Here is a 23637-nt window from a genome sequence, read left to right on the forward strand (position 1 = left end):
TAAGTGTCAGCATGGAAGCTCTCTCCAAGATGGCATCTCAGGGCCTGGTAGTCACCCACAGAGCGGCCACTGGGCAGAACGACTGGGAGGAAAGGAGTCCCTAGACCCTCTTGTTAGGGTGCCCCCAAATGCTCCTCCCTTTCAGGGCCACTGCTGCCTAGTTGAAGCCACCGGATACTCTTCCCTCCCCGACCTCAATCACAGAACCCTGGGAGCTTGGCATCTGCCTAGGGTGGGATAAAGGTAAAGGGACCCCTGACTGTTAGGTCCAGTCGCGGATGACTCTGGGGTTGTGGCGCCCATCTTGCTTTATTGGCCGAGGAAGCCGGTGTACAGCTTCTGGGTCATGTGGCCAGCATGACTAAGCCACTTCTGGCGAACCAGAGCAGTTCATGGAAACGATGTTTACCTTCCCGCCGGAGCAGTACCTATTTATCTACTTGCACTTTGTGCTTTCAAACTGCTATGTTGGCAGGAGAAGGGACTGAGCAATGGGAGCTCACCCCGTTGTGGGGATTCGAACTGCCGACCTTCTGATCAGCAAGCAAATCCCTTTGCTACTAGACCACGAGCAACCAGCCCTTTTCCAGGGACCTCCACCATGACCGAAGGAGAAGTTGCACATGTGGAAGATGCTCTCACTCTTTCCCCTTTATGTGTTTTCCTATGAGGAAAATAAGCTGGTGGAAAATAAAATAAAGAGCTGACTTCCCTGGGTTGCAAGGAATTCAGGATGGTTTAAAAACAGCGTTGTTGCTGTGAAGGCAACTGAGGCCTAAAGGCATGGATTGATAGCATTGCCCATTCCTTGGGGGGAGGGTCTCCCCCCTCTCCTGTCGGTAGCCGAGATGCTTCCTCCCCAGCCCTCTGTACTCTTCTTCCAAGCTGCCCAGGACCATCAACTAACTTGCAATACTTAATATGGGGGCAAAACCATGGGCATAAATCACACAGATGTATGGCAATAATTAAAACTCTTTCTCTTGGCTATGGAAATAAAGCCAATTCAATTACAATACCTTAATTACAGTGGAGGTGGTGGAATGATTAAAACGAGGAGGGAGGGGAGATGCAACTTAAGAGGTTGTGTCACCTCCCAAAAGTGACTGATCCATCAGCAAATGGGCTGTTGGGGGCGACGCCGTTCTTACGCAGGGCTTAACAAATATCTCACAGCATTTAGAAACTATACTCAAGGCTTCCTGTGTAAAAGAACCATTACACTACAAATTACATGGTTTAATTGAGGGCACACACTGAAGAATTAGAGCGCTCACACAGGAGGACTTTGACTTAATTGGAGCTCCGCGGCCTGTAACTAGGAGCTGCGTAAGCAACACACACACACACACACACACAGAGAGAGAGAGAGAGAGAGAGAGAGAGAGAGAATTTGTATATGTGCATGTTTGTCTGGGAGAAGGGTAGAAGCTTGTACAGAGCAAATTAACAGCCTGGCTCCTCCCTGCCTAGTTTGTCTAATGGCAAAAGTAATATCCTCCAACATTTCTCCAATGAAAATAAGGATGTTCCATTCCATAATGATCATTTTACTATTTATACCCTACATATTTTACTGGGTTGCCCCAGCCACCCTGGGAAGCTTCCAACCTATAAAAAAACATAATAAAGCATTAAACATTAAAAAAACCCTTCCCTCTACAGGATTGCCTTCAGACAGCTTGGGAGGCAAATAACTCCATCCCCTCCAACTTTTCTCCAATGAAATTAGGGACAGCCTAAGGAATAGCAGGACATTCCAGGATCAAATCAGAAACCGGGGTGGCTTCTCTAAATCAGGGACGTCCCTGGAAAATAGGGACACTTGGAGGGTCTGAAATGCAAGCCTTCCAGGCAGGCCCTATGTCACCTTTAATTATGGGGTAAATGAGCATTTCTGAGCAACTTCTCTGTAATTGAATTGGGGAAAGAGAGTCCAGTAAGTTCCAGTTCTAGAAATTTTTATTCCAGAAGCTGCCAAGCTCCATTGCTGCCCCCCTTAGCCCCCTGATTTCCCTGGAAGGGGGCAGCACAGAGCCATTTCCCAGCCCCCAAGTGCTCTCTGTAACTGTGGGTACTGGGAGGGATCAGGGAGGGTCACAGGGGCAAGCAATTTGGAGTCCAACCATCTTTTAATTAGTGCCCAGTTGCTGGGAGGCAGTCAAAGTGGTAACGAGGGAGGCACCAAAATCAGTCATAACAACCCAAAGGAAACCATGCAGGAATAATGGATTCTAAAATTACCACTCCGCTGCAAACGTATTAAGGCGGATTTGCCTTGAGCACGTTCTGTTGCCCAGAGCAGATACGGAGAATATAACAACGTTCAGCGCTCAAAAGAGAATATTAAGGCTCACGCATCATAAGGAATGAATAGCACTTGTCTGATCCAGAGAAGGTCAGAGCAGAATTATGATTGGTTGATGGGAGAAATGAAAAACTGCTGCCAGCCTCTCCGGAGCAACGAGGCAGGAAAATTAGCCACAGTGCATGTCGGACTGCTCTGTGCCCACTCATAAGTGCCACTGAGCACCCGTCACCTCCCTTCTTCCCCCCTTTCCTCTTAAAAGTGGTGCAGGGTGTTGCATGGGGCTGGGTGCTTAGTGCTCCACATTATGGAGGGTTTGCCAGGTGTTAAATGGGTGCCTGTCTGTTAAAGACAGGATCAAGGAGGCGCCACCCCATGCCAACTCCCAAGGCAGGAGGGGCAAGAAGTGTCTTTTCCAAATGAGTCAGAGCCAATCGCCTGCTGGTCACAAAATTAGGGGTAATATGGGCTCATTCGCTGAGCCTCTGCAAAAGACAGCTGGATCAGGAGACAACGTGCACCAGCCTCCTCTCCTGATCTGCTCCAGAGAAAAGGAAGGGGAAGAAGGGATGGACATTTCTGCACCCAGCCATGGCCCAAAGTACACATTTCTAGCCTGTCTGAATAGGTGGCATGAACCAAGGAGAGCCCACCCCCAGGTTGGAGCAAAACAGTCACTGTGCCTTCTTTCAGCCAGCGTGCTTCAATCACAATCCTCATAAAACTGCGCTCACTTTTGGAGCAGAGGGAATGTGTGTCCCTTCCTTCAGGAAATCTTCCAGGAGGCCCAATAAATTGCCAGGATTTGGTGTTAAAGCCCAGAGCCAGAGCCCTGCAGGATTCAACCATTTGTGGCTGTCTCCTTCTCAGTTACTTAGGAGGACTGTGAAGCTTCTGTGCAGAGAAAACTCTGGCCAACCTTCTCTGCTGTGATCAGCCACTGCAAGGAGGAAGGAGATGGGGTGGCCTTTGCAAAAGCCCAGAGCAAAAGCCCAGCCATTACTCCCCTCCCCAGCAAAAAGGCTGCAGAGGCTGAATGTATTAATACATGGCCACATGAGGGCAAATGTGGAGCTCCAAATTAACAGCACACAACATATGGAGCAGAGATACATGGGAGGTGCTCAGGAGCAGTGATGGATCGACAAATTCCCAGGTGCAAACGTCGAGGGGTGCTCTGTTATTTAGCATTTATGGGAGAAAGTGAGGAGGGGAGGGGGCCTTTACAGAAAGGGCTTTCCCCTTCCATGAGGAAGCACAACTGGCAAAGAACACTCTAGCAAACGGTGATCAATTCAAATGCTGCTGTTAATGCGGGGAGGCGCAAAAACTCTTGCTGCAGAAAAGGTCTTGAATTGTCCCTCTGACTCTCCAGCAGAGCCAAAAAGCATTTTAATTATCTGCGCAGAAAAGGCAGATCTCCAGCTCTGCCTCTCCTCCATCCCCCCCAGGGCTAAATTAGTGAGAAAGTCACCCAGGCCGTGGAGCACATTTTCTTGGAATCAGCGAGAAGTGGTTTTGTAAGAGAGGGGGTTAGACAGGCATGGAGATCATCACAGTTGAGAGCAGCCTCTCCCAATCTGGTGCTCTCCCCCCCCCCATGTTCTTGGGGCTCCTGGCTGATGGGAGGTGGAGCCCAGCAACAGCTGGAGCGCAACGGGCTCTTGGGGGCTGTTCTGCAGGGAGACACAGGTGACCTTATGTGTTGGAGGGGAACGCGGAAAGCCCTGTGGCTTTATAGGAGGCCCCATCCAGCAAACCCCAAAAGCGGCAAGCAGCTGAAAAACCTTGCAGTGCAATTGCTCAATCCCCATTTACTCCAAAGGGGGCTGTGCACCCACAATGCTTCCCTCCCTCCCAGCACACACACACACACACACACACACACACACACACACACACACACACAAGCCTGACCTCCTTTTCACTTCCATTTCCACTCCAGCTGCTCTGCCAAATGCCTTTTTTAAGCTCAGGCATTATTTATCCGTAAACTACTATATGCGACATGAGCACAACATGCCACAATTATGGAAACGGCTCTTCAATGGCCCGGATCCTCTCGCTTAAGGAAGAAGGGGGTTGCCTTATTTACACAGGGGGAACCCAGAGCTCAGACGCTTCTGACCTCCAGCTAAGACACAAAGATGCTTCTCCTCTGTCACGGTCTTTTCTTTGGGCACAGGAGTCAGAGGCAGCAGGCAAGCAGCCTGCACAGAGTCAGGCCCGGGCATGGAAAGGGCAGTTCTAAGCTTGCCTCATTGCTGAGGCCTGCAACATTCACTGTTCAGAAGGGATCTGAAACAGGGGACTCTTCCATCATTGCTGATCTCAAGGCTACATTCAGGGTCCCCTGCCCCCTTCCTCTCTCTAGGCAACACCTTCCCTCCCCATCTAGGAAATGTTTTCCCCACCAGAGAGGCTCGCCTGCCCTCTCCCCTGCAAATGCCTTTTCAGTACCAGGAAGAGACCTTGCCATCTCCCCCATGACTTGAGATGTTTTGAAGCTGCGGAATATTTTGCACCAGCCTTTTGCCGGTTGTTTAGTATTCATTTATTGTTTTGCTATCTTTGTTATAGGAACCATCCTAGAAATGTTTATTCAAAGCTGATATAGGAGCTCACATGAACACAGCACATCCAAAGGCAGTTCCAAATTCCAGATGAGTCCAGTGGCCCCTGCCTGGCACAACACCCCCATCCCAAAAAGCAAGTCCACAAGATTGGCATGTCCAGCTGCAGCCATTCTCTGGTGCAGAGACCAAAATGCAAAGCCCAGAACTGTTGAGCCACAAGGGTCACAGGCTTTGACCTGATTTCCCCTGCTGCCGAGAGACCCAGACACCCCTCCCATAGCACATCAGTGCTAGCCTGGCTCAGTCCAAAGGACGCAGAGCTGGCAAGTCTAAATGCACTCAGAGCAGGCCCTCTCGAGCTCAAAGCATCATAACACCTCACCCCATGGACCCATTTGCAAGGGGGATCCTGCCTCACTTCAATTTGGAACCTGACTTGCTTAGACACCGCTCTGGATGACTCACTTCAGCCTCTGAGAGCCAACAGAAAATTGCTGCCCGCCAGAACCTCCCTCTGGCTCTGACCAGCTCTCTCGAGGACTGGCTGGCAAGCAATCTCACACTTGGTGCTGATGCTTCCTTTCCTGTCTCTGCACAGCTCCTGAAAAAGCTACACATTTTTCCAGGAGCCCCCAGAATCTCTACCTTGCCAAAGTGTTTTGCTAAATCAAAGCACCCTGGCTGCGGTAGTGGACTGGAGGAGGGTCAATAAATTGAGCTTGACTTCTGGAAAGACAAAGGCCTTGTGGGTGAGTGGTTCCTGTGTCGAGGAGATGCGTCAACTGCACGGCACTTCATCTGAAGGAGCAGGAACGCAGTCTGAGGGAACACCTTTGTCCATCTCTGTCACTAGAGGTCCAAGAGACCTTTGGGGCCAGGAGAGCTTTCCACCAGCTCCAGCTGGAGCACCAGCTGCAAGCATTCCTGGACAGTGACAGCATCACCAGAGGGGTTTGTGCCTTGGTAACTTCAGGACTTGATCACTCTCCCATGCTTTATGTGGGGCTGCCCTTGTAACTGGTGTTTAAATCCCTATATGGCCTAGGACCCTCATACTGACAGGACCGCCTCTCCTGGTATGTCCCACGGAGGACCTTATGGTCTTCAAACAAAAACATCTTGGACGTCCCGGGCCACAGGGAGGTTAGGCTGGCCTCAACCAGAGCCAGGGCTTTTTCGGTTGTGGCCCTGATGTGGTGGAACGCTCTGTCACAGGAGACTAGGGCCCTGTGGGACTTGACATCTTTCGCAGGGCCTGCAAGACAGAGCTGTTCCACCAGGCCTTTGGCCAAGGCACAGTCTGACCTCCTCCTTTGGTAATCCTCACAGAACTCTAGCCCAATGGTTGCCATTAATTTGATTTTGAACTGATATTAAAATGAATTGATTTTAGAATGTTGTGTTACTTTTATTGTTGTTAACCACTCTGAGCCTGGCTTTGGCTGGGGAGGGTGGGATATAAATAAATTTATTATTATTATTATTATTATTATTATTATTATTATTATTATTATTATTAGCTGCAGCTAGTGCAAAATGTAGCAGCTGGATTGCTCACAGGAGTAGGCAATGGTTGACATGTCCCTGCGCCGCTGAGAGAGACACACCGGTTGCCAATCTGCAACTGGGTCCGGCTCAAAGTTCCTGCGTTAATTCACAAATCCTGAAACAGCTTGGGATGCAAATTCCGTATGCTCCACATTGATCGCTGAGATTCTCTGATGGGGCACTCTGATGTGGTCCCTGAGGTTCAGTTGGCCTTTACTAGGGACTGTGCTGTTAGTGCTTCACACCTTGCCCTGTGGAACTCCCTGCCAGTAGAGGTTTGGCAGAAACCAACCCTGACTTCTTTTAGACGTCCTCTAAAAATGGCATGATTTAGAGAGGCCTCTGGAATATGGATTTTCTTTTAACCAACCAGCATTTATGGATGTTTTTATTGATCTTGCTTGTTGTATATCGCCTTGCTGCACTTTTATGAAACTGTGGTCTAGAAATATTTAAATAAAGAATATAAATAAATAAGGAAATTGTAAGTGAAATAACGGCATACTCTTCTCCTTTTTGCCCCTACCTCCACCTGTTTTCCTCAGCTGTCTCTCTGCATTTCAGGATGGACTGACACTTGACTTGATAGCATACACAGGAGAAGGACCTGGAGATCTTAGCAGACCATATTATGGAATCCCCTCGTAAGAGAGGTAAAACTGGCTCTCTTGCTGTTATCCTTCTGCCAGCAGGCTAAGACCTATCCAGACAGGCCTTTGAAAACTAAGGGGCAGATGATGCTAACCACTGGGCTGCTGTCAGGGCAGACCATCATTTAATGCTGCTTTTAAATCTGTTTTGATATATTTTAACTATTGCTTCTAACTAGGTTTGGTTTTATTACTGTGTCATTTTATAAGGATGTCTTTAAATCTTGTCAGCCGCCTTGAATCCCATTTTTTAAAGAAAGGCGGGATACAAGCACATTAAATTAAAAAATTAATATAAAATGAAGTATGAGCCAGCCCTGGAATGCAGCGGCCAAAAATCCTAATGCAATTCTGGGCTGGATCAACAGGAAGAGAGTGTCCAGATTACGAGAAGTTAACGTGCTGCTTTATTTTGTTTTGGTCAGACGTCACCTGGAGTACTATGTCCTGGAGGTTCCCAAGCACAGCATGGCTGCCCCCATCAGTCAGCAGACTTCCTGCATTGGCCAGGGGCTGGACTAGATGACTTATGGGGGCCCATCCCACTTTTCCATTCTATGATTCCTTTTCCTTCCTCGGTGTGCTGCTTGGGGTGGGGGCTGATAGGAGGCTCCAGGGACTCTGCAGCGCCAAGAAAGTGGCTCTCCAGTGAGCCCACCTCCCTCCTTAGCTCAGCTACTGTTGTTCAGGAATGCTGCTTGCTCTGTCTGCTGTGGGTTGAGTTTAATGGAGGCTGCTTTTCCCTTTCCGAAATGCAATGATGGAGAAATATTCAAATGCGGTGCAACTAAGGAGGGGGGACTGCCTTTCATCCAAGCATTAAAAGATTAACTTGTGCTCTTTTCCACAGCGGGATGAGCACGGCAATGTCTAAATATGCCCTTGAGGCTGACATTCACACCCAGGTATGATCTCAGCTCTGGTGAATATATTTTAATCTATTTCCATCAAGAGGCCACAGAAGCTTGAAGAAGCACATAGTTGTTGCTGGATTGTTAATCCCTGCAGGCTCAGGAGCACTACCAGATCTGCACAGAAATCTACCATGGAAGCGCAAATGGAGGCTTTAGCTGAGACTCTTGCATTGTAGAGGGTTGGACTAGATGACCCTCGGAGTTCCTTCCAACTCTACAATTCTATGAACTGTCCCATCATTGGGTCACTCAAAGCATCTTTGGAACTCTATGGCCAAGTTTTTCTACATTCTCATTTTGCCCTGAAAATCCCTGGCCAAAGAGCCTGGCCTGTGTTCCACAAATCCCATCGCACACTTTTGATGGAGTGCCTGTATTCAGGCCAGGGCACAGGTTGGTCTGCCAGCCAGGTAAGCCAAACAGGCCATGGCGACAGCCAGACTTGAAAGGAGGCTGTGCTGCCACCCGTGAGCCTTGCTCTCAGCACAGGGGCACTTCTTTGAATAAAATAGGACTGAAATTGGTCTGGGAAATGGGCTGCGGAGGCCCTGATCTTTGCATGTTGTTATATTTGGTACTGTTGTGCTGTTTCACTATGTTATTATGAAATAGAAGAACTGAAACCCAGCTGGACCTCATGGCCTCCTGACGTCTCAGTAGCGGGCAGGGTACCCATTGCTCAGCCCATTTCCTAGGGCCAGCCTCTCTTGAGTCTTATGTAAGGAGGAAAGCCATAAGTCCCCAATGCAAAAAGGGTTGGGGACTGAAGACACGGAAGGGAGGCAGCTGTTGCACACCGTGAAGGAGTATGATGGGGATGTGGAGAAGCAACAAGCCAGGACCAGGAAGCTGAAACCGAAAATGAGGTCCATAACATCCCCCAGACTGAGATACCCCTGGAATCCAAAGAACTGCAGATGCGATGAACATCTGTAGATTGCAGATTCCAGATGAAAGTGGGACACTGACCTGCAGGTTCCAAGCATCCTCTGTGATTTCATCAGCTATGGGATGAGAGGGGAAGACAAGCCCCTTTCAGAAAGGCTCACTGGGAGCAAGGCTTAGTGGGCCTTGGGTTGTTCACCTGACCCAACAAGGGAGCAAGCTGAAAGGGGCTGGCAAAGAGGGACAGTGAGAAGGAGGAGGAAGATGATTGATGAGCAAAACGACAAGGATATGGCCACATCCAAGGGAGCCTGGCTGCAGAGGGACAGCAGGAAGGAGAGAAAGGAATCTGGGTGAGGAGGCAGAAGCAAAGGAGAGAGGAGTGAAAGAGGCAGTGCGGAAGAGGAGGAGATGGAAGCAGAGGAGGCAGGCTGGTACTTCCCAGAGATGGGAGTGCCAGAGAGGCCAGAGAACGGCAGTTGCAAGGAAAGAACAGCAGCCTGAAGAGGAGCAGCAAGATTCAACCATGACATGACATTTTGGGGAGGATGGAAGAGTAACAAGAGCCAGTTGGACAGGGGGCAACGCACCACTGCCCTAGGGCTTAGGGCTTGCAACTGGAGATAATGAAGTGCAACAAAGTAGTGTCCGAGTCTTCCAGCCATTCATTCCCAGAGCAGTGAGCAGTTTTCCCTAGCCTGGTACCCTCCAGAGGGTGTTGGACTCCTATCAGCCCCTGCCAGCAGGGCCAATAGCCAGGCATGCTGGGAGTTGTAGTCCATCAACACCCAGAGGGCACCAAGTTGGCTGGCAGAGCGGGATCCTGGTGCCTTTTGAAGCTGAGCTGCTCCCAGCAAGCCTCCCAAGACACAGGATCCCAGCAGGGCAGGCAGCGCCGCTTCATCAGAACCGGGTTCCCACCAGCCTCAGGTGGGGCTTCCCGCTGCTTCACGACACACTCCCAAGGGGAGTAGACTGATGCCTCACTGCACAAACATGCAGAGACTGAAAGACTGCACAGGCATCAGAGGCCAGAATGCAGGGAAGCATCATTGCCTGCAGGAAGAAAGAAAGGGTCACCCAAGCCCTGCCTAGAACACAGTCTAGAACAGGGGTCAGCAAACTTAGCGCTCCTCGGGCCGGTGTCTCCAGCGCTGATCCTGTGGCGGGCCGGAAGGCAGGGGAGCGCATGCTCATACATGTGTGCACACACTATTTCCGGTGCACTTCCAGGTCAGAGGAGCACCGGAAATAGCTTGTGCGCATGTGACGGGCCTCCTCCAACCTGGATGTGCAATGGAAATTATGCTTGCGCATGTGCAAATAACACTTGCGCATGCACAAATAACACTTGCGCATGCACAAATAACGCTTGCGCATGCGCAAATAAAGCTTGTGCATGTGCACAAGCTATTTCCAGTGCTCCTCCAACCTGGAAGTGGGCAGCCGCGCAGCGTAGCGCCGGTAAGAGCAGGCGGCAGCAGTCACCGTGGGCCGGATAAACGAGTCCCTTGGGCCTTATCTGGCCCGTGGTCCTTAGTTTGGGGACCCCTGGTCTAGAAGATCCCCTCCATCCCCACTCGGTATTTAAAAGAGCTGGGCAAAGCTACAGTGATGATGCTCATGGTTGCAAAGAAACCTTAGCCAATCAATGGCTCCAAAAACAACACACACCCCTTTGTTTGGCTGTGAGATGAATGTCACAGAATCCATGGAGATCTGAAGGCCACCCATGTCCTCCACCAGCCCTGAGGAAGAATCCGTCATGGACCACGGCAGACAAGAGAGGGAGAGACGCATCATCCCAGCCTCTCATCTCAGCTGGGAGGCTGACTGTGGCCAGTTTCACATGAAGATCAAGCAGTGGCACAGAAGATTAAGCCACATGGAGGCTGCTCCGGATCCAGCTCAGCACCTCCCACCTGGACATTTCCACCACACCTCCAGAATCCCCCTTGGCGGCTTGTTTACATCAGCAGAGCTCAAGTTCCTGGATCCATGTCCTGTGATGCTTTGCCATTATGGATTGCGGCTGGGCAGTGGGGAGGGCAGCAGCCAAGACTGCTTGCATAGATTGAGACTGCAGGAGAAGAGATGTCTTCTGGCTCAAGAGAACTAAAAACCTTCTGAGCGAAGACATCGCTATACAGCAACTCAAGGGAGTCATCTGCCGTATTGGCAGCTTGGGGGAGGCAAGCCCAGAAAATTTTGCTCCATTGGTCTCTTCCTCTGAACCTCCATGAACCTGGTGCCCTCCAGATATTCTGGACTCACAGGAGCCCTCCCCACAGCAGTCTCCTGTTGGGTCCAATAAGTGCAAGGTGCAGCTCCCCCTCTAGGGACAAAACTGCTTGTTTCAAGAAGGGGGGCAGCCCGTCAAAGCGAGGGGCCCAACCTCACCCCTGTGCAAAGTGAGCACCAGCAGACCTGCTTGGGAAAAGGAGGCTGTGCAGCCCCTGAGCTCGCCCCCCCCCATGGTTTATGCTTGGTGAAGCTCCCCTGCCTGGGAAGAGAAGTTCTGGGAGACATGGGCCCCCCACCCACATTCAGGGCCACTGCAGCTCTGAAGTCAGAAAGGGGATCCCAGCAGAAAAGACAGGGTTTTCTTTCACACAGCTTGTCTCTTGACACATTACAACACTCCACCTTATGAAAATGCAAGGTTTGGTTGAAAGCTGTAGGAAAACACGCATAGCTCCAACCTGAAAAACCATGTCAATGTGGCTGGCCTAGAACAGCAAAATGCAACAGAGCACTTCTCTCCTCTTCCGCAACCCCAAAAATTGAGGCTGCAGGAGAAGAGATGACTTCTGGCTCAACAGAACTAAAAACCTTCTGAGCAAAGATGTCACTATACGGCAACTCAAGGGAGTCATCTGCCGTATTGGCAGATTGGGGGAGGCAACCCCAGAAAATATTGCATCAAAGGCATTCAACCAAAGCGCATCAAAGGCATTCAACCAACTGAGCATTTGATAAATTGGAGGCCCCATGGAAAAGAGCCATAGGAACATGGTCCCCTATTAGGGTCTGATGCTCAGGGAATGTTTGAAGGCCTAAAAGTTCTCCTGAAGCCTCTTTGATCTCTGCTGGACAAGCACACCATTTATTTCCCTCTCTTGCATGTCAGATCTCCTTTTCTTCTTAGGACACAATCTGGAACACTTATTGTTAAGTAAATGACAGCAAATTGTTCAATCAATTGGACAGGCCAAAAAGATCTTGAGAAATCAGTTCTAGAACTCCCACAGGTTTTTTGTTGTTGTTTTTTACAGAAAAGATTCCAGAATGAGGATGCTCCCATCCTGCACTTTAGAAGGGGTTTGAGTACATGATATGTAAAGCATTCATCACTTCAAGACAGAGATAGATACATTAAGAAGGATAACATTTCAACCATCAAGAAATTCTTTTTGGGGGACACATGCAAACAGTTTGATTTACAATTCAGTTAGCCACACTTGGGTGGATTTAAGCCAATTTACTCAATCAATTCCAATGGGATGAAGCATCTGAACTCTTTGGATTTAACTGAATTGTGGATTAGGTTGGACGACTAGTCATGTTTGGGTTAAGCTACAAAATTCCCCTACTGAAACCAGCTTCATTTCTTCTTCCTTAAGTTAAATAGTTTCTGTGATACTGAATTCCACAGGAGAAATAGCAGCGCCTACAGAACCCAAGGCACGTTCTTTAGTGATGTGTGTGTTTGCTTTTTACATATGTATAGATACACACAAATACACACTTATGCATTTAAGAATGTCAAAAGTGCTGTACCTCCAGCAAGAATCTTCTCCTCCAGCTCACTCATCTGCTTCCTGTAAGCCCTCAAAGCAGCTTCTTTGAAAGAAGGCCGAATTGTTTTTTTCACTGGCATCTGAACAGGGACTTCGGGGACATTTTGATTTTCATCTTCCTGCGCTTCTGCTTCTGTTTCAACAACTGTATCCTCTGTGAATTCCATCACATCACCACCAACCACACCGGCATCGAAATAGCCGTCAGGAGTGTCATCCTCTTGCGAAACAGTGCAAGGGCTTTCGTACGGAGTCTGCTCTGGCTCGTATTCCTGGACCAGTTCCTCCGATTCATTGGTACTAGTTCTGTTCTCCAGTTTAGCAAGAACTTGCTCCATGACTTCCACATAATCCGTTTCATTCTCTCCAGCTGGCTCACTGTAGTCTTCCTCATCCTCGGCTTTGTAGTAATAAGGCTCTGTGTAAACGTCCGAATCTAGGGTTGTGCTGGATTCGTTAGCAGTGGATTGGGACAAAGTCCGAAACCTCCCCATAAAAGATGACCCGCTGTCCTCGTATCCACTCAAACTCTGTGTGCTTTTATTCCATACCACTTCCAAGGCTGACCTGGCCCGCTGCAGAGTGTTTCCAAATTTTGGAAAGCTGAATGTCTTGTCTGAAAGGTCAATGCTCAGCCTGCTGTGCCAAGACTTAGGAGGTGCTTCCTCAGAGTCGTCGCTTGGAAGCTCACTTTGGCTTCGGTACATCATGGGCTTCCTGTTCTGGTTCTGATACAGAGTGTTGGCATTGGTCTCCTGGTAGTCATCATACTGGCCAATCCACTGGCTCTCGGCTTCGTTACTGAACTGTGGGCCAGAGGGAGAGTTGCTATCCAGGGCGAAATCATAACTTTCTGTGTCATACTGGAGGTCAGAAATCTGACCATAGTCTACCTGTTGGTCAGAAGAGCTACTCAAGTCATAAGCCACTTCTTGTGTTGATGAATCTAAACCCAAGTCCGCGTTCTGTTCCAGCTGATTCCAGTCTTTCCATGGCGAAAGATCATCTTCTAAGGAGACTTGAGAGTTGCTGTAATGACTCCTGTCTCCAGAGGCACACATGATCCCATTGCTAAGCCCACTGTCGACCGTTTCTGTGTTCTCCGCTTCATTCTCAACCCTGTAGGGCTGGCCACCTTGACTGAACGTCTGCTCTTGTGAACCACCCCCCCAGCTGGATGGGTCGTCATGTGTCCTCTGCCAGAGTTCTCGATCAGAGGAAGACAAGAGAGAGCTGCCATTGGTTCTGCTGAAGTACTGATTCTCTGAAAAGTCTTCGGAGTATGACTGGCAGAGTTTAGTAAAGTCAGATTCAGAACGGCTGAGCTTAAGCGTTCCAAAGTCATTCTGCGACTGCCAGAGAGGGGTCATGCTGTAGTAACAGCCGCCCTTGGACTCTGCCTGTAGGCTCTCAGCCCCTGGTGACTCTTCATTATCATTTATTTTGTTTGGTCCAGCGTTACCATCTGCAGCTCCTTTAAGGATTCTGCTATCTGAAGACTCCTCTCTTGCCTTTGTGGTACTTCTTTTCATTTGTGGTGCCGATTTGGATATCTTTGCATAACTGTTCCGGTTTATATCCGATTCCAGTTCCCTGTCGCTGCTGTCAGGGGATTCCCAGGCATGTCTTTTAGTTTTGAGGTCAACGGGCAGCAGTTTCATGTCCATGCTCTCGTACGTCTGCGATGACGGCAGACTTCTGTCCTTTCTCTCTTTAGTCTCGTGAGAGATGATATCGGTTGAAACCCCAATGCCAGTTCCTTTGAGCTTGTAAGATTTTTTCAAAACTAAATCTCTTTGCTGGGGCGTTTCAAAGTACACAAGAATGGGTCTGGGCTTGGCGTTGGGGCATTCCCTGTGGTGCCCCACCCGCTGGGCAAATTCTATCTTCACAGGATTGGGGCTTTCAGAAAACCCCATTTTCTCCACTAGAGTTCTACACACCACATGCTCAACATTTTCAAACTTCTCTTCCGGGACATTGAGAAACCTCAGGCTGGCTTTGCTTCCCGTGTGCCCAATCTGTTTGATGTAATCATGGATGTCCCTCGTCTCCCTTCTGGACTGGACGAAGCCCGTCCGCAACTGCTCGATCTCGCTCTGCACGACTTCCACACTGCTGGAGATCTCATCGATGGACTGCTTCAAGGCGTTGACGTGCCCCCGCAGCTCAGAGAGCTCGGTTTCAATCTGGCTGATTCCCTGAAGCTCCTTGAAAATCATTTCCATCACATCGTGGGTCTGGCTGATACAGCCTGTGGAACTGAAGCTGGGTTCGAGGGCGCTGGACTTGGGGGCCCGAGCTGTTCTGTCCAAGGACTTGCTCCTGAGGCCCCAGGTCTTCTTCCATGTGCTGAGCTCGGAGTCCGAGGAAACGCACTCCTGGCTCTTCTTCCATTTCCGCAGCTTCCGCAAGGCCCCGAGCTTCAAGCTGTGCAAAGTGCGCTCGCCGTCAGAGCTCCCTTCCGAGGGAGCGAGGCTATTCAGGCTCTTCCGGTTGCGTCTCACCGGCATCGTGTGGGACAAATACGCTTGGTCCTTACTCGGGCCCTTGACTTCACTTAAGGACTCTGAATACGAGCTCTCGTTGGAAGATAGATCTTGGAATGGGTCCTCATTGTTATTTGTCAAGAAAACACCCTTCTGCAGTCCGTTTGCAATTGCCACCCGATAGCTGAAGGTCGGGGAGAGGGAGAATTCTTTGTTGCCTTCCTCCTCTTCGGTGGACAAATTACGGGCGGAGGAGCACTTGGCAATCTTTTTGACCGTGCTTTTCAAAGTGTTTGAGAACTTGGGATTCTTGATGTGCCCAACCTGGGGAACTTCTTGTTCGTGTTTGCTTTGACAGCTCTCTTTCTTCTTTGTACTATTGCCCAATTTCTTTGTAAACATTCCTTTGTAAATCTTATATATGTAGGAAGAGATCAGGCTCTTAAAGAGAGCAGAAACCATGGAGGGTGATTTCAGTGGGCCTTTTCCCACAGAGATGGCAATTTTCTATCCATGAGAATGCTGGTTTCCAACACAGTCTTCAGGCGGTCATCGCGCTGACAGCGGCAAGGGCTAATCCTGGGCGCTGGCACCGTTTCTGTATAGTCTGACAGCAAATCAGTAGAAACCAATTCCTGAGGGAGGTCCACAGGTGAAGCAAATTTGGGTCCTGATCCCCATCGCTCTCTGCAGCATCTAGAAGGAAAGCAGAGGTGTTACTATGGCTCCCAAACCAAAATTTTCAATTTCACATACGTGCCCAAGAAATGCTGGACACTTGCTCACAACACCTGACATTTTGCAATATGGGATTTTAAAGAATGAAACTGATACATTTGAAGAATCTGCTGTTCTTGAATGCATATTAATACAGTCTGTTGATCTTAGGAGAGGCTGCACTGCTGAAGTCTGACTTCCAAACTAAACATGAAAAGCTGATCAAGAGGAAGTTATTTGCATGCAAGAAGTTTTCATGGCACACTTTGATATACTCAGACCTCACACCTTTAAAGTTAAGAGGGATCTTGACTAGGAGGAGGAGAGGCTGTTAGCTCCTACCTACTTGGAAACAAATCTGACTAAATTCAGCAAGACTGAAGTACGCGCAGCCCTTTCGCTCAGAAGACATCATGGGGTAGGCACATTAAATCCAGGAGACTGCCTACAAGTAATTGCTTTGAGGAGTGCACAGAGGACGTGTAGGGATACTTGTACATGCGTAACTTTCTTTTTTTTAAAAAAGACACCCCAAAGTTTTTGGACCCTGAGATATCTTTCTGCAAACTCAGCCAGTCGCCAGCTTGGCTGGTGCTTTCCCCCTCTGCCTATGGATTCTTACAGTTCAGCTGTTCTGCCCTTCGCATCGGCTAGAACGGGAGCAGCCAAAGAGCACTTCCTGCAGCCAGGCACCACCGCTGACTCCGGCGATGCGAAGGATGGTTATGCAATGTGCAACTGCAGGCAGTGAAAGAACGGCGGCTCTCAGGCCATGCAGGAAGCAAGCAAAAGATCATTCAAGACGCACAAACGTATCAGGAAACAAGCTTGCTTCTGATGAAGCGGACATGGGTGTCCACAAAGCTTATACAATAAGCAGCATGTCTGCCTTCCAGGTGTCTGAAGGCCTTTGGGCTGTTTTTGCTGCCAGACTAACAAGGCTGCTGACACCCCCCACCGCCCCCCTTCAGAAGCTGTTACAGTCTTGTCCTGTCAACCCTGTGGATAATATTAATCCTTGAGATTTATCCTTTCCCCACTATTTTAATGCAGGGTGCAAAAAAATTGATTTTTGCAATTAAGTTTACAGTGTTTAGTACCAAGATTTTAAAGTACGGTTTCCAAGCATTTGTCTTGTAAACAACCGAACACCTGAAATGATTGTCTGAGTCAAAACAGCTCATTCAGAAATATCTCATTTGTTCTGCTGCAAGCAGCTTCCCAGAACGGACCTACCAGTGCTTGCAATTTAGCCACAAGGCTTGCAAGGCCCAGGAAAAAGGCAGAGGTTGCATACATCTAGCTGCTCCCAGCCCAGCCCCCAACCCATTCGTGCTTTCCTAACCATGGGAAAGATTAAGGAGAGTTCAGCGGAGCACAGAAGTCAATAAGGAGTCAAGAAATCCAAGGTAGATCTCAGAAAAGCTCATCGGCACACAGTTCTCATTTAGTAGCACAGACTTCATGTACAACAAAATGAATTCCACCCACCAAAACTTACGGTGGGATGCAGAGCTGAGCATCAGCAAGAGACAGAAGTACAGGTTATGAGGTCTTTGATGGGCACTCACCATTTGAAAAAGTCAGTAACACGAGGATATAATGACAGAAGGGTAGGAATGAGGTGGCCTCGGCAGTCTGTGCCAGACCCTGGTGGCTCTTGGCATTCCATGTGGTCAAGAGCCTTCAAATTACCAAAAAATGGGACTTCAATGGGAGTTTCTGAATAAGGAGCTTGTAAACTGACGCATCTCATCCTGACCGTAGGGGTGTCGTTGGAAGTGATGCTCAGAATGACATTTTAATTTTCTTTTTAATTACATTTTAATTTTCCACATCTCTCAATCGAGTGGAAAAAGCCTCATAGATTAAAACAGCAATGAGAGTCAAAATTGCTCCCCATTCCATCTCACTTTTTTCCTACCGGCTTCCTCTCTCATGCAGGAACAAGATTCATAAGTGACACTGGAGAGAAGCGGGGAGGGGGGCGTTTGGAGCATCCTCAGATTTAAAAGGGAGCTGTGTGGTGTTTCTACCTAGGAAATCTCTCTTTTTACTGATGGGAGATGCAGACGCCCCCCTGCTCACTCGGGCTGCCCTTGGCCATTGTCTCCCTCTCACCCATGTGCTTCTGGGCTCTTACCCACCCGCTCCTCACTGTGTGGCCCCGGCTTCCCCACTATGTTCTCCCCAACAGGGCAGGCAGGATGACTCTGCCAAAGCTTGGCCAGGCCAACTTCATGTGCTTCTTTCAGGGAAAGAAATCCCCCTGACTCATTTGGGGGAACGAACTGGGATCTGCAGTAGTAGGGGCTGCCATCCTGCCCCTCTTCTGCTCCCGGGACCAGCTGCACCCTGCAACTGAAATGGAAGTGGTTGGCTGAGGGACAAAGGCCATCATGGGAAGAGTGCGCTGGGCCCGAGGGAGGACAACCAGCATCCCTCTTTGAACTCGTCTATATGGGGCAAATGAATGGGTGCAGGAGGAGGGGGTAGATTCAGGGAGATAAGCCACAGGTGGGTGGGGGCAAGCAGGGTGCTTAAGAGCTTCAGATAGGGAAGGAAAGGGGGGCGATTTTTGGGAAATTCCGATCTTTTGGGAATTTGGCAAAATACATCAATAGTGTATGTCCTTTTAATACACACAGAAAAGAAATATAGAAGTAAACAAATATCCATCACCTCCTAGCAACTAAACGGAAAAAAGAAAGAAAAACAACAACAAAAATACATTAAAATGAATATATATATTTCATTTTAATGTATTTTTGTTGTTTTTCTATATATATATATGGTATGTCCTCTTAAGTGGGGGGCAGCTGTCCCCTATTAGGAAAGGGGCATATTTTTAAAACTGGAATACCACGAAGAAGCTTTTAAAGGCCAAAGAGCAACACCCCAAGAGGTGCTGACCCTTTGGCTGCTTTTGAGTCTCTCTCTGGTGCTATTTACATTCTTCAGCCAGAAGGGAAAGCGAAAGAGGGACACTGAGGATGCCAAGGATATTCTGGCCAAGGGAAGTTTTGCATTTGCTCAAAGCACTTGCCGTTTCAACAAGTGTGCAAAGGGCTTCCAGCAATGCCTTTTGGCATGATGTCCAGTGCCCAATTAACATGATATTGACAGCTTTACTAATAGGGTTCAGCAGACTTAACCCATTTGAATGAAGTGTGTGTCAGGGCTGGGGGAGTCTGTTGCAAGACTACTTTTTCCACCTTTCCTGACCATTGGTCAGGTTGACCGAGACTGGAAGCCAGCATCATCTGAAGTGCTCCAAGTTCTCCGTCTCTCAGATAGGCTATATCCAGGACTTGTGGAAAGAGATGTAGGGAGTCTCTCTTGGTACACCGTTATAAGGCATGTGACAAGTCCCAGAAGACAACAACTGCAAATGCATTTCAAACACCCAGGCATCAGAGGGGGAAAGGCTCCATTCAGACTGGCCCACAGCAGAACCAAACCAGGGGAGAAGTCTTGGTGGCCATAGGGGAAGCAGAGTCCCCAGATGGACCTTGTCCCCTGCCTTGAGCGGGGCAAACAAAAGGAACTGTAGGAGAAGGAACTTTGTGCTCAGTTGACACACTCCAGAGACTGGTTTGAAATAGGCCTTTCCTTGCATATGCCACTCATTGGTGTGGGGAAGGGGAAGAAAGCTGTTATTGGATTATCAATAGGCAGCCCTAACCCACAACCTGCTTCAGCAGAAATCGTTACATGAAAATAATCAACCAGCTCAGGAATTGGCTGGGAGGAATGATAACCCCACACAGCAGAAGGCAGGCACCCACCTGCCCGTGGAGTGGTCTGCATCTGAGCTGAAACCCTCTCTGAGCCTGATCTCCAGCCCTGTTAGGCCAGGACCAAGCTGCAGCCACCAGTCAGAAGATCAGGTGCGCAGCCTGCTGTGGGTTGTCATGTCACTCTGGGGCTCTGACCCTCTGGCTCCAAGCATGTTCCAATGCTGGTTTTAGCTCCCACCTCACCTACAAACTCCAACACAAGGTTTACGCAGAGAAAGATGATGCAAGTTTCTGGGAAAATTGATATTGTCCACTGCTCTCTCTTAGTCGCCCCCACCTTGCCACCAGAACAGGCCACATCAATGAATCCCCGCTAACTGCAGAGTCATGCTGCAAATACACTCAATACCCTATGATGGGGCTGGATTTTTCACTGGATCACAGGGGTCTGCTTGCTCCATCAAGGAGGGTTGGGGAGACTTTGACTCTGGTGAGAAAAACCTGACACGGGTCCAAGACCTGGCCAAAATTAGATGCATTATGGATAAGTGTCTCCAGTCATGTTCTCAAGAGGATACAGCAATAACAGCCACTGCAGAAGAGCCTTGCCAAAAGATTTCCAGATTCACCCCAGGAACCCAATTCTGTGTGAAGAAGCCAGACCCCTCTTGGTCCAGGCTGGGTTTGCATACTGGTGGTAGTGGAGGTTCCCCCCCTCCAACAATGCAAAACAGAATTTGGGGCCCCAATGTTGGCAGCCACATGACTGGTAGACATTAGGCTCAAAACCAGCTTTTGGGCACATTCCATGGTTTGCTAGTATCACTCAGAAGCGAGAGGCTGAAAGGAATCTTTTGGGAAGACACCTTGAGGACAGCAAAGGAGCTGGGGCACAGGGCTGGCAGGCACCTGGAGCCCCACACAACAGCAGCAGCACACACCCTGCTCCGGCCATATGCCAGCAGGATGGTGGTTTGGTCTCACCCCGCTGCTGCTGCTGCCGCCACCGTCCCTTTTCTTGACCAACAGTGACAAGGGGCAGTGGAGAGAACATTGCTGCCAAGCAGCCCGGCCGCTGCTGGTGCTGAGGCTTCCCACAGCTCTGCGGCCAAGCACAGGGGACTGGCTCAGGGGAGACCCTCTGACAGCACCTTCCAGCAGCATCAGGGTTTCCCACACCCGGAGAAAAGGGGCTTCTGAGGACAAGAGTGCAGAATGAGTGTGCACAGCTGTCCCCTGGGAGCAGAAGGATCTGAACCAAAGAGAAGGGGCCATGTCAATGTCCTAGCAAACCCTCCCCTGCTTAGGAAGTCATGTTTGTCTCCTGTGATGTTACTTTGGAGTCAACTCCGAAGGGTAATTAGGAGTCCTTTCCATCTCACTAATTCGTCGCTTGCTTTTAATGCGCCCTGATCTATTGCCCGCTTCGCAACTCGCCGGCAGGAGACGGAGAGCTCCAACATTAAACCATTTTGCTCCATCAATCGCCTCTTTCGGGGGAGGGGGCTGGGGGCGCTGAATCCTCCCGGCTCTCCCTAGCCGAGGGGACCCTCCAAACTCGGCAAGCCTGCAAAGGGAAAACTGACATCGGGCAACATCTCGACGTTGCTCCTCCGTCCACCGCCGCCGCCTGCCCATCGCCAGCCCTCGATGTGTCCTCGCTCAGGAAGTGCCTCTTTCGCAAAGCTCCGTGGATCCGTCCGGAGACGACTGGGAGGGTGGGGGCTCCACTGACACTGGAAGTCCCCATCAAGGGTTCTCTCCCCCCCTCCATACTCCAGCAGCTCACGTAAGAGTCGGGGGAACTACCTCCACTGTGGGAGAGCCCCCCAGCCCCACACCGGCATTTAACCCCCACCCGCCGCGAGGGGAGACTCCGAGGGAGCTGGAAGCCGACGGCGGCGGCGGGCTGGGCGCCTCTTCCACGGGGTCGCGAAGAAGCCCGCCGCGGCGCCTGCTCCGCCCGGAGTGGCCCCGGCGGCGAGGAGCGGGCAAGGGCGAGGCGTGTGCCGCCGCTGCTCCTGCCCGCCTCGTGGGGACGCGCCGGGAGGGCGGCTGGGTTCCCTTGGGACTCGGCGGCTGCCTTGCCTCGCTCCCGGGGCCGCCGCCGCCTGGCGCCTCCCAGGCCAGCGAGCGAGCGCGGAGCTGCGCGTCTCTCCGCGGCGCTGCCCGGCCCAGCCTCCGCCGTCCCTCCGCCGACTTACCGGGCAATGTACGCTTACTGCGGCGGCGGCTCCCGTCAGCGGCCGGAGCAGGGCGCCTCCACGGCCGGCTCCGAGGAAAGGAGTCCGCGCCGCGCCGCTTCGGTCTCCCATCGCGCCCGTCGCAGCAGCCAGTTGCTCGCTCGCCTGCTCGCCTGGCACAGCGGAGCGGAGCAGCGCGCGCCTCGTCTGCCTTCCTCCTTCTTCTTCTCCTCCTCCTCCTCCTCTGCTACTGCAGCGCCTCCGCCTCCTCGGCGCCTCCGCCTCCTCCTCTCTCCCCGCCCGCGAGGTCTCGGCCGCCCCGACGCAGCCGCCTCCCCCTGCTGGCCGCGCCGCCTCGGGAGCTCCGGGTCCGGCGGCAGAGCGAGGCCAGCCGGGCCCTCCAGGGCCACGTGCCGCCAGCGGGTGGGGGAAGCCCTTCCGCGGCTACGCGCCCTCTCCCACCAGGCGGCTCCCCAGGCCGGGCCGGGGCTCCAGGGGCCTGCCTGGAAGGGGCGGGGGGCGCTCTGCAGGTTTCTCTTCTCCTGCTTCTGAAAAGGTGGAGGAAACGGGGGGGAGGGGCGGGGGGCTTCCTTCCGAAAACAGCGCTGGCTTGCAGATCCCTCCCAAGCAAGCAGACCATTAGGGATGCAAATAGCAATAGCAATAATAATATGGAGGAGTCGGTGGGAGCTTCTGCCTTAATACGTGTGTTCAAGGTGTCAAAAGACCTTGTTTTGTTCTTCATTCCGTTTGCATTGCGCGTTCCTGCCCTTGGGGGATTCTGGGGATACCTCGGGAGATGGAGAGAAATGACAGATAAAGCCATGTAATAAACTAGCAGCAACCCAAGGGCAGTTGTGCGTAAAAGGCGAAGCAACAACCGAAGGCATCCCTCCTCCGGGGGCCGTCAAGGTGGTTCCCTCCTGCACTGTCAAAACACCAAAGCCGTCTCTGGGATCTGGGACAGGTTCAGTCTTCCACTCTGAACGTGTGCAGAGAGAATTTGCACCACTTTGGTTCTCTGTGCATGCTCTAAAGCCTGCAGCTCTATGCGGGTGGGGGAATCGGTGATCTTGGCACCAACGAAGCCTTGGGGAGGTGATGCCATCACTTCCAAAGTGAGTAGAGAGCAGCCAAAAGAGGAGAAGGCTCTGCCTTCCAGGAAGAAAAGAGATCCTACAGCAGCTCCTCACATTCCTGGAAAAGGCTGAAGAAGCAGATGTCACGTGCGGCTGACGGAAGGGTGTTCTTGGGGCAGGCTCCCAGATTTTGAGCTTCATTTCTTCTTCTAGCAGTCTGAAAATCTTTCACAAACTGCCAGGACTTTTATTTTAAGTTACATGTAAAAGGGTGTGTGTGTGTGTTTTGTTATAAATATATGTGGTGGTGTTTCATTCCTGCCACTCATGGGCTCAGCCTTCCTCTGCAGAAACTTCCCACGTACTTTTTGTGTTGGGGCCTGAGCTCAATTCGGGAGAGATTTGGCGCCTCTTGCCTGGTGCTCTGCAGCTCATGGCTTATAAAACAATCCCATGGAGTATATATGAGCATCTGTTAAAGTCAATTACAAGGTTATTGATCTGCCTTGGAATTAAAAGACCATAAAGAACTAGTCTTGCCAGCCAACTGTCCATTTTGGTCTTAGCAAATCATGTCTGGGGAGTATTATAGGTTTGCACATAACAAGGTTTGGGAGGGGAGGGGCATCCTCTTCCTTGGACAAAAGTTGGTGGGGGCGGGAGGGAGGAATGCAGCTTGACTGACATCTGCAGCGCCCCTGCTTATGGTTTGGTTGACCGAGCTCTTTCGTAAAAAGGCTTTCCCCTC

General features: G+C 50.5%; 1 protein-coding gene across 1 annotated transcript in view; it reads right to left on the minus strand.

Annotated features, from left to right (window-relative positions):
- The window catches only part of UNC13C (unc-13 homolog C), a 131107-nt gene extending 109080 nt beyond the window's left edge, over positions 1-22027 (minus strand). Inside the window, exons 1-2 of the mRNA XM_081170723.1 lie at positions 21832-22027; positions 12662-15866 (exon numbers count right to left, since the gene is read on the minus strand). Coding sequence (XP_081026849.1) covers positions 12662-15632 — 2971 coding nt within the window. The 5' untranslated portion in view covers positions 15633-15866; positions 21832-22027. The remainder of the gene's footprint in view (positions 1-12661; positions 15867-21831) is intronic.
- Between the last annotated feature and the right edge of the window lie 1610 nt (positions 22028-23637).

Source organism: Podarcis bocagei, assembly GCF_964188305.1.
Source record: "Podarcis bocagei genome assembly, chromosome: 14".
NCBI classification, from domain to species: domain Eukaryota; kingdom Metazoa; phylum Chordata; class Lepidosauria; order Squamata; family Lacertidae; genus Podarcis; species Podarcis bocagei.